The following is a 12,256-nucleotide window of genomic DNA, read 5'->3' as shown; positions in this document are numbered from 1 at the left end:
TATCTTCGAAAACTTACATGAGGCAGAATTCATTCTAAATATAACTTTCTGTTCTAATGTTCAACATGAAGCCTTATTTTAAAGTAGCTGCATAAACTAGCACTTCTTCAAAAATATAATTAGTATAAATTGATATTTGAATCAAATATTTTAACCAATATTATGGGGACAGGGACTTTATAGCAATCTGAAATTTCTACTATTAACAGCAGAACAAATATAACTAAGACATTAACCAAGGTGTCCAATTATATATCACAGCAATGTGTTTCATTATGCGCTTACCATCTTCAGCCAGATAAACCACAGTGTCTTCCTTGGAGCTTGAATAAAGGGGTTCTATTTCTAGACCTGTTGGGATATATACTGGCTCAGGATAAAAAGGAGTCCAATCTGGAAGAGAGGGCACTCTTTGAATATTATTTCAAAATAAAGTGGGCAAATTATATTTTCAGATTATTAATTGATATATATACATATAGGCTAAAATGAAGCATTTTATTAAGGGGTAGATATTACCAAGGGTTCAAAGGAGGTAACAATGAACATTGTAACACTATAACAAAACTCATGACATTTTATTTATACCTTGTTCTAAATTATTGAGTAGATCAGGATTATTTTGTACTTGTTATGGATTTTATACTACAATTTCTGTTTCTCTTTAGCCCTTGATACCATTCTATTCCCCTCTAAGAGTCTTGTTCCACCTCTTATTCTTCCTGTCCCTGCACTCTAAGTCTCTTGGTTGATAATGGTGTCCTCTAAGCTTATGAACATATTACAGATTTTTTTTTGTACATTAAGTAAATTTGGGTCAGAATTTTTTTCTACATGGATATTGTTATAGAACCAATTCTGGTTTTTTTAGTATATAATCTTTTTATTTTTTATTAGAGTTTTTCAATTATACATAGTAGTGAGTTCATCCTGACAAACTCATACATGCATGGAAGTCAATTTCAATTCATGATCCTCCTTTTCCCTCTTGTCCTCTCTCCCCTCTCCCATTCTCTTTCTTCTACTCTACTAAACTTCCTTTTACTTGTCTATAATTTGTATTGATTAATCCTATGTTATCCTATCCTTCCATCCTGCCTTCTTTTACTCTAGCTTCTTCCTATGAGAGAAAATATTTGATCTTCGAGTTTCTGAGTTTGGCTAATTTCATTTAGCATGATATTCTTCCATTTCTATCCATTTACTGACAAATTCCATAATTTAATTCCTTTTTATGGCTGAGTAGAATTCTGTTTTATATATATATATATATATATATATATATACACACACACACACACACACACACACACACACACATACATACACTACAGTTTCTTAATCCATTAATCTGGACATCTGGGTTGATTCCATAATTTAACTATTATGAATTGTACTGCTATAAACATTGATGTGGTTGTGTTGCTGTAGTATGCTGATTTTAGATCTTTTGGGAAAATACTGTCATGGTATATAATCTTTTTTGATGTGTTGTTGACTAGTTTGTTAGTATTTTTCCAAGGATTTTGCATCAATATTATTATTGGCCTGTAGAGTTCTTGTAGTCTCTTTGACTTTGGGTTATGACACCAATTCTTGAAAAGACATTTCTTGCCCCCATTAGATTGCTTTGGTGCTTTTATTAAAATCCATTTAATCAAAATTGTGTTGGTCTATTTCTAAACTTTTTATTCTGTTCCAAAGATGTATTAACATTTTTGCCAATTATTTGTGCTATTAAAAAAAATCTACCAAAATATACTTCTATTCATTGCTTACATGGTAAGAAAGAACTCAAATATGTAAACAAAACATTTACTAGGAATTACATTTATGAAAAGCAAAACAAAGAAATACCGCTCACTGATTTATCACAAAGGAAATAACATATTGGTTAAGAAATACTGCACTGCCAGTATGCAGGTGTCCCACTCCTGTCCCCTTCCTACCACTCGTCTTTCTGTCCCCTTTTAGCTTTTCAATAATGCATTTACTTCCTTATTTTCCTTGATAGTTTTACCACCCAAGTGTTCATATATATTCATGTGTGCAATATAGTTTAGATATAAAACTATAGTTTTTTCTACTTTTGAACTTAACATAAGTCAAACCCCATACTATTCTTCTGTGCCTTCTTCCATGATAATATTTATGAAATCTATCCACATTGTGGCAATTCGCTATATATTGTCCATTTTCTTTGCTATATGTTATTGTCTAAGTATACTACAATATTATCATTTTTACTTGATTGGGTTGTTTCAGTTAGGGTTATAATGAACAGTGGTGCTATGAACAGCTTCATGTATATTCCTTGGAGTACCTGTGCTCATAATTCTTTGGGGTATATACTTGGGAGTAAAAATTCTAGGTAGAAGTATGTATATCTTCAACTTCAGCAAATAATGCTAAGCTGTCATCCAAATTGTTCATCTTAATTTATACATCTGCCATCAGATGATGAAAGTTCTATTTGCTCTACATCATCACTATTGCTTAGTATATGTGAAATTTAACCTTCTAATATGCCTATGGAACAACACTCCGCCTTACTAACAATCAGGTAAATGTAAATTAAAAACACAATGAGACACCAGTTCATTATAAGATTGAGTACCACTGTTTCATGTTTATTGGACATTTGGATATCATTTTTGTTAGGTGCCTATTAGACTCTCTTGCCCAATTTCCTGAAGGGTTGCCTTTTACTTATTCCTTGTGGAAATACTTTCTATAAATGACCTTTTTGCCCAGGTGTAATTTTGGTTGTCAACGTGACCGGATTGAGAGATCCTAGAGAATGGTAAGACACACTTTTGGTGTGCCTGTGAGGGTGCTTCACAGATGATCATCATGTAAGTCAGCAAACTGGGTGGGAAGACTCACCAAATGTGGGTGGCACTGTGCAGTAGGCAGGGGGCCTGGATAGAACAGAAGCAGAATGGGGAAGCTTGTTCTGGCCTGCAGCTGACTCTTCTTAAGTGCTGCTTTTATTGCTGCTACCCCCTCAATCATGAACATCACACTCCAGATTTCTTAGGGCATCAGTGACTCTCCAGGGGCATTCTGGGCCTTGAGTCTTGGATTGGAGCTGTATCACTGAGTTCTCTTGTCTGAGGCTTCCAGTTTCCTGGACTGAGTAGCTATTGGTTTCCACTCTCTCCTGTCTGCAGGTGGCCATTGTGTCCATGATTCAGCCTCCGATCATGATCCAGTCTAAGAAATTCCCTTATAATTATACATACTGGGAAAGCTTTTGTGGTGCTGGCTTGGGGAGAGTAACAGCAACCTCTACAAAAACGCTACCCAGACAATCCACCCACTCTTTCTTTGGAATGAGAGGCTTAATCTTTAATAGGACACTGATAAAAATAGTTTCATTGGGGGAGGGAAACAATGGGAAAAAAAGTACTACCATTGAGTGAGGGGCTGGCATAGATGCCATTTTTTGTTTCTATGTTTGCCTATTCTTGACATTCCATATAGATGGAATTACATTTGGCCCTTTGTGTCTGGCTTCTCTTAGCATGGTGTTTTCAAAGTTCACTTGTCTTGTAGCATATATCAGTACTTCATTCCTTTTTATGGCCAGTTAATATTCCATCATGCAACAAACCACATTTGTTTATTCATTCATGTGTTGATGGAAATTTGGATTTTTCCATGTTATTTGCTATTACAAATAATGCTATTAACATTTGTGTGCAGTTTTTTCTTTGGGCATATGTTTTCACTTCTCTTGGGTAGACCTAGTAATAGAAATGCTGAGTCTCTGACTTTAACTCTGACTTTCTGAGGCAATGCCAACCTCTTCCAATTTCTCTACATCCTCACCAACATTTGTTATCTGGCTTTTTGATTCTAGTCATCTTAGCTGATTTAAAGTTGTATCTCAATGTTGTATTAATTTGTACTTCTCTGATGACTGAAGATGTTGAACATGTTTTCATGTGTTTATTGGCCATTTGTTTATCTTCTCTGGAGAAATGTTTTATTGGAACCTCTGCACATTTAAAACAATTTTTTAAGTTGTAGATAAACACAATACCTTTGTTTTATTTATTATTATGTGGTGCCAAGGATTGAACCCAGTGCCTCATGAAAGCTAGGCACGCATTCTACCACTGAGCTACAACCCCAGCCTGCTTTGCACATTTTTAAGTTGAATTGTTTGTCTTTTGATTTTTGAGTTGGAAGTGTCTTTAATATATTGTAGATGCAAGTCCTTTGTTAGATACATAATTCACAGTTTTTAATTCTATGGGTTGTATTTTCATTTGTTTGATAATTTCCTTGGAAGCATAAACACTTTCAGTTTTAATGAAGTCTAATTTATCTGTTTTTTTGTCCTTGTTCTTGTTTTGGTGTTTCACCTAGAAACTCACTACCAAATTTGAAGTCGGGAAGATTTTCCTGTTTCCTTCTATAAATTTTATAGTTTTGATTCTTACACATTTAGGTTTTGATCCAATTTGAATTAATTTCTGCATATGTTTTAGTTAATAAGGGTTGAACTTCATTTTCTTTCCTTTGCATGTGACTATGTATCAACTTGTCCCAGAAGCAGCTGTTGAAAAGACTTTCTTATTGAATAATCTTGTCATTCTTGTCAACAATCATTTGTCCACAGACACATGGATTTATTTCTGGATGTTTAATGTAATTTTATAGGTACGGGGAATCAAACCCAGTGCCTCACACATGCTAGGCAAGCACTCTGCCACTGAGCTACATCCCAAGTCCCCTTGCCCTTTACATTTTTTTTTTTTAAATTTTGAGACAAGGTCTTGCTAAGTTGCCTAGGATGACCTTGAACTTGTAATCCTCTTGCCTCAGCCTCCCAGATTATTCAAGTTTTTCTATATGTCTACCCTCATGACAGTATCACACTGTTTAAATTACCAGTAGGTTTTTAGTAAGTTCTGAAATCATGGAGGTATGATTCCTTAATTTTTTTTCAAGTTTTTATTTTTTACAGAGCTATTCAGGGTTTTTAAATTTTCCATATAAGTTTTAGGATTCACATGGCTATTCTACAAGATAGCCAGTTGGTATCTAATGGGAATTTCATTTAATCTGTAGATCAATTTGGTAAGGACTACCACTGTAACCTAGGAAGTCTTCTGATCCATGAATGTGGAATATTGATCCATCTATTTATTAGATTTTTAGATCTTTATTTTTTTAGCAATGATCTTTAGTTTTTAGAATATAAGTTTTGCACTCTTTTCTTTAATTCTAGTTATTTTATTCTTTGATTTTCTTTAAAGTAGAATTGTTTTAAGTTCATTTTAGGGCTGTTCATTATAAGAGTATAGAAAAATAATCGAGTTTTGCTCATCAACCTTGTGTTTTGCAACCTGGCTGAACTCACTAGTTCTAAATAAGTTTTGTTTAGTGAATTCTTTAGGATTCTCTATATCCAACCATGTCCCATGGCTCATAGCCCATAGTGTCCCTGCTGCTGCTGAACTCAACAAGTCCTGCAAGGCCTGATGTGCTTCCTGCTGGGCTCCCTGTCAGTGGTGCTTATCCACACAGGCCAGGAGTCTCAATTCCAGTGCTCCCAGTGCTGTAGCTAGAGCCTCTTCTAGTCATGCTTGCCTCTGTGGATACTGCCAACAATGGAGCTTGCCTTCAGACACATCACTTGTACTCCACACCCCTAGTGTCACTACTCTGATTGCCAAAGGTCCCCACTGCCAGTAACGCCTGCCCCTGCAGGGCCTGTGCATACCTCACCCACATTCTGTGTCCTCCAGCACTGCCCCTGCTACCAGCAGACTTCTGGCTGTGACTGGTGAACAGTGCTTACTCCTCTGGGTCCTAAAGTCATATGCTACTGGCCATCAACACTACAAACTACAAACTTGAGCTATTTCATAAATACCTGTACTCTAAACCATGGAGCACCTGCAGATACTGCTAACATTGATTATAGCTAAAGAATCCACATGGAGATTGCACCACTGTGCCCACTCAGAACCAAAACCAATGTACCACACCCAACCAACACCCAATGACTTTCTGTAGGAAAAAGCCTTTCCCTATGAAAGCTAATCTGCAAATTTAGTTCAGACAACTGATGTAACAGATGTGTAGAGAACAATCTAAACACACAAGAAGCATGGAAAAGCAAAGAAACATGATACTGCTGAAGGAACATACTAATTCCCCAGAAAAAGACTCTCCAGTAAAGGGTATCTATCAAATACCTAAAATGGAATTTAAAATAATGATCCTAAGGAAACTTGGTGAGATGCAAGAGAATACAAACACATAATTCAATGAAATAATCCAAACAATTCATGATCAGGATGAGAAATTCAACAAAAATAAAATAAAAAGTCAAACAGAAATCTTGGAACTAAAGAACTCAATAAATTAAAAAATACATTTTAAAAATACCTCAATAATAGATTAGATCAAGTAGAAGAAAGAATTTCTGAACATGAAGATGAGTCATTTGAAATAACTTAGACAAAAACAGAATGAAGAAAGCCTATGAGATTTATGGGACATCATCCAATGATTGAATTTTTGAATTATCAATATTTACAAAGGAAATGAGGAAGAAAAAGCTTAATAGGTTTAATAAACTATTTGCCTTAATAACAAAATCATAGCTGAAAACTTGCCATATCTTGGGAAAGAAAGGAAAATTAATCACAGAAGACCCAAAGAATACCAAATAGATTTGACCAAAAAAAGTCCTCTCTGTCAAACGTACATAAATTGCTAATTCTAAAATCAGCAAGAGAAAGAGGCAAGTCACATTTAAGAGAACCTCTATTAGACTAACAGCAGATTTCTCAGCCTCATAGGCCAGGAGGAAATAGGATGGCATATTCAAACTTAAAAAAGAAAAAGCAAAACAAAAATGAAAAGCTGTTTCTCAAAAATAAAGGAAAAAATAATACTTTCTAAAACATGCAAAAACTGAAGGGATTTGTTATCACTAGACCAGCTTTATAAAATATCTTTCAAGGACTCCTATATCCAGAAGCCAAAAGACTATATTACCATCATGAAAACACACACAAAAAAAGAATAAAATTCACAGGTGAAGCAGATACGCAAGTAAAAAAGAGAACCAAAACTGTACAGAAAACCACCAAGTCATAAAGTTGGGGTGGGGGGGGGAGAGGCACGCACGTATGCAGAAAGGAATAAATTATAATAATCAAAACTATCAGAAAACAATGAACAAATTCCCCAATTAAAAGATATACTCTGTGCATGAATAATATGTCAAAATATACTCTACTGTCATTTATATCTAAACAGAACAACAACAACAACAACAAAACAACAAAAAGATATAGACCGGATGAATAGGGAAAAAAAAGACACAATGATATGCTGCCTAAAAGAAAAAGAAATTCACTTTATTAGTAAAGCTACACTATAGAAGTGACCCTTCTAAAAGGAAAAATATATATTTATACATGCATATGGAAACCAAAAGAGAGCAGGAGTAGCTATGCTTACATCAGATAAAACAGACTTTAAGTCAAAAACTTTTTTTAAAAGACAAAGAAGGTTACCATATAATGATTAAGTATTCAATTAAACAAGAGGGAACAATAATTACACACATATGTGCATCCAATGCTAGAGCACACAATTATTATGTAAAGAAAACATTATTAGATCTAAAGGGAAAGATAGACTACAATGTAATAATATTTGGGGATTTCATCCCCTAGTTTTCAACAACGGACAGTTCATCCAAATGAAAAATCAGCAAAGAAACATCAGACTTAAACTATACCATAGAACATGGACTAACAGGTATTTACAGAACATGTCGTTCAAGAGCTACAGAATTCAATTCTTTTCATCAACATATGGAGCATCCTCCAGCATAACCACATGTTAGGTTACAAAGGATCATTAGAGGATATTTATGAACAGCTACACACCATCAAAATGGAAAACCTAGAGGAAATGGAAAATTTTCTGGAAATATAGCAAACTAAAATTACAACTTGAATATATAGAAAACCTGAATTGACCAATAATGAGCTATGAGAATAAGTCAGTGGAAAGAAAAAAAAAGTCTCCCAAGAAGAAAAGTCAGGACCCTCATGGCTTTACTGTCAAATTCTAGAAAACATTTAAAGAAGAACTAATACCAATTCTTCTCAACCTATTTCAAAAAAACCAAAAAGGAGAAAACCTCAACAAACTCCTTCTATAAGGCCAGCACTACCCTGACACTAAAATCAGTCAAAAACACCGTAACAACAACAAAAACTAGAGACCAATATACCCCTGATGAGCACAGATGCAGAAAGCCTCAACAAAATATTAGAGAAAATGAATCCAATAGCATGTTCAAATGAGATTTATTCCAGAGATATAAGAGTGGTTTGATATATGCAAATCAATAAACATAATTCAGCTCATCAGTAAGTCTGAAGGACAAAGACCATGTGATAGACATAGAAAATCCGTTTGATAAATTTCAATATCCCTCCATGATAAAAACTCTTAACAATAGGCACAGAAGGAACATACTTCAACAGGACCGAGGACACACGACAAATTCACAGGCAACATTATGCTAAATAGGGGAAAGCTGAAAGCCTCTGCTAAAATTTGGAACAAAGCAAGTATGCCAATGTTTGCACTCCCATTAACACTATGCTGGAAGTCTTAGTTAGGGAAGAGGAAAAAGAGAAAGAAAAGAAGGCAGGTAGGAAGGGAGGGGCATCTAAAATGGAAAGGAGGAAGTTAAATGATCTCTGTTTGTCGATGACATGATCTTATGTATAGAAAACCCTAAGGACCACCAAAAAACTGTTGGAACCGATAAACAAATTTAGTAATGCTGCAGGAAACAAAATCAAAATAGAAAAAAAATAGTGTTTTTAAAAATCAAGAAAGCATCCCATTCAAAAGTTTTTTTGCAAAAAATTTAATTATCTAGAAATAAGTTTAAGAAAGTAAAAGATCTCTACAAAATTATAAAACATTGATATAAGAAATTAGAGAGGACATATAAAATAAAGACAACCCATACTCATTGGTAAGAATATTGTTAAAATGTCCCTGTTTCCCAAAGTGATCTGCAGATTCAATGCAATCTCCATCAAAATACCAATGTCATTCTTTAGAAAACTAGAAAAAAAATCACAAAATTCATGTAGAACCACAAAAGAACCCCAAAAGCTGAAGCAATCTTTAGTGAAAAGAAGGAAGCTGGAGACATCACAATACTTCAAAATATGCTACAAAGTGACAATAATCAAAATCGTATAACATAAATAAAAACAGAGACCAATGGAAGAGATTCGAAAATCCAGAAATTAACCTACCTATTTATAGTCAACTGAATGTTGTTAAAGGTACTGAGAACATACACTGGAGAAAGAAAAATTTCTTCAATAAAAGGTGCTTGGGAAACTCAACATATATATGGCGAAGAATGAGACTAGATCCTTGTCTCTTACCACATAGAGAAATCAGCTCGAAAGAAATATGAAAATACTGGAAGACAACAGGGGACATACTTTGAGACAGTATCCTTTGATCAGAAATTCACTCACAAAATGCATTTTTATATGTCTGCATTAGGACACACATAAAATGATGTTCCTGTGGTTTAATTGGCAAAGACTGAAAACATCTAAAATTCATTAATAAGGTACCAGTTAAAGAAATTATGATTAGATGAATTTAATGAAATCTAACATACCAATTATAAAAGAGAGACTAGTATATATTAACTGATAGGAAAAGACTGTCAAGAAGGGTGACTGTGTAGGACATTAATTTGTAGCTGGGCTGGAAAAGATACATTTTTATCCCTGGGGAAGTCTGGATGTCTAGCTTTAACTTTTGGCCAAGATAAGGAAATGACAAGCTGTTTCAAGTTGCAACTCCTCTGGTAATCCTACACAGCAAGTTTGCTTACTGATGGTTTTCATTTGGCAGAACTAGTTAGACAGCTTGGCTTGATGACATGATTACAGAGGCACAAAAACCCAGCTGGGAACTTTTGCTTTGAGATCTTATCACAAAGATGCTGCTATTTCAGTCTACAAGTCAGTGTGTGTGTGTGTGTGTGTGGGGGGGTGTAATGACCCTGTGGAGCATGCGTCAGGCTATCCTTTGGACCCCAACATTTGTCAGAAGCCTCTTATCTTGCTGCACCATATCCTCTACCTTTAAATAAAAGGTATATTTGAGTGGAACTCTTATGTAGAGTCCTCTGTTGTCCTTCCAAATATCCAAATTTGTGAAATCTTCACAGAAGTGAAATGAAAATAGCAAGGTCCAAAGTAATAGGCAGGACTGTGGGGAATATGCTTTCTGAAATGGTAGCAAGTCAAGTGGAGAAAGCTGTGAGGGACACCCAGGAGCAAATTCTGATTCCTCCTAGATGAGGGTGCAGTGGCTGTGGCAGCTGGCTTGAGAAACAGTGGATCTTGCAAATCTTTCAGGACACACACTGTGAGGGAAGGAGCAGCATCACACAAACCCAGAAGGTCAAGGGTTGTGTTTTCTCTCATATGTGGAAGCTAGAGAGGAAAAACTCAAGGTGGGAGGGATCTCATGAAAAGCAAAGGGAGATCAGAGAACGGAAGAAAGAAAGGGACCAGGGTGGGGGAGGAGGGGGAGGAGTAGGGAAGTGCTGGGGATGACACTGGCCAAATTACATTGTTTCATTGTGTGCATGTACTGATGGGTACAATGAATCCCACCATTATGTATGACTGTAATGTACCCACAAAAATATTTGGAAAAATTTTTTAAATGTTGTCTATTAAAAAACGAAAACAAAACCAAGAGCAGCGGCACAGCTCCAAGTGAAGCTTTCATCCAGCTTGACTCTGTCTTACACAGACAGTGTCACCAGTATCTGTGACCTCAAACCTGCCTCTGAGGATCTTGGGAAACTGATGGTGTGAGAGGCGGTACCAGCACCTGCCTGTGTAGTACTACACCTTCACTCAGGGTGAAGACTGGGCTCCTAGAGCCCAGAGTCTAAGATATCCAAAATACAGGACCATAGAATCTATCACTCTTAAAATAATATTTTGGTAAGGAAATGTATTTGGGATTAATAGAAGAGGCCAGAAATTAGACTGCTCTAATTTGAAGGAGTGGCAATCTCTTATGTACCAGGAGAGTAGACACTTTCTATGTCCTGAACCACAGATAGTGACTCTCCTAACTGTGGGCAAAATGAAAGCTGAAAATGAGGGCCAGGAAATGTAAGGGACAGATGGGTGCACTGAGGATGCCAAAGTGGAGCTCGTAGTTAGATGGGGAGAAAACAACTGAGTGGAATGGGCACAGGGGCCGGGGATGCTTGGAACATGGCATGATGGAGTCTTGCTTCTCTTTTCCTGTTGGGTCTCTTCTGCTTTTGTTTTCTCGTCACAGCTACAGAAGAGAAATTAGACAGAAGTCACACTAGAAGTAGGAGGGATTTTCTTTTCCTGATCCTTTTTCATTTCTACTGCCACAGATATGTAATGTGGAGGCTGTGAAATAAAAGTGAGGTATAAAAAGAAGGGCTTGTGGGAAGGTCCAAAGTGGCACAGCAGCACTTTCTCTGCTGGGTTTTTAAAAATTTATCTCCCTGGTTCGGGAGCAAAAAGGAAGAAGGGGCTATTGGAGGAGGGGTGGGAATAATGGGGCTGAAAGGAGAAAAAGAGAGCAATGTTCACACTCCAGAAGAGAAATATATACCCACCTACAGCTAGCTACAAGATCATTGTAAATAAGTGATGCATGTAAGTACTAATAAGCACAAATTCTTTAATATATTTTTAACTTTTGGAATTCTTAGAAATTAACTTTGTCCTCTTTGAACAAAAATCATTGTTCTTTTTCCTTCTTTGTCCCTTTTTCCATCTATCCATCTATTTACCCATCCACCCATCCATCCATCCACCTACCTACCTACCTACCCACCTACCTACCAACCAGAAAATAAAAGGGGAAAACTAGTTTTTAAGGACTCCTAAAAAAATTTAAGTAGGCACCAAAAGCAGTTTTAAATTTTATACACCAATGAATGTCCTTATGAGCATGCAATAAACAACGAAAGGAGAAACACAGCGGGCAGTGGGAAGGCGCAGAACAATGGGAATGTTCCAATCACACCTCTGTGGATTGGGGACAAGGGATCTGTCCCTTTCCAAGATGTTTTTCACATCTCTCTGTGGTTATGGGACATAAGGTTCTGGCTCTTTCTAAGAGTGAAAAATCAATTTGGGAACACATACTACAGGAACAC

At 36.0% G+C, this 12,256-nt stretch overlaps 1 protein-coding gene across 1 annotated transcript in view; it reads right to left on the bottom strand.

The window, feature by feature from the left end:
• Positions 1-12,256, bottom strand: part of AGBL3 (AGBL carboxypeptidase 3) — a gene marked incomplete at its 3' end in the record, with an annotated part of 86,613 nt that overhangs the window by 69,902 nt on the left and 4,455 nt on the right. The window contains exon 5 of the mRNA XM_081283317.1: positions 286-393. Coding sequence (XP_081139443.1) covers positions 286-393 — 108 coding nt within the window. The remainder of the gene's footprint in view (positions 1-285; positions 394-12,256) is intronic.

This window comes from Spermophilus citellus, assembly GCF_964194105.1.
Source record: "Spermophilus citellus genome assembly, chromosome: 3".
Taxonomy (NCBI): Eukaryota; Metazoa; Chordata; class Mammalia; order Rodentia; family Sciuridae; genus Spermophilus; species Spermophilus citellus.
Note: the sequence above shows the minus strand (reverse complement) of the source record. Positions and strands in the feature narration are given on the sequence as shown.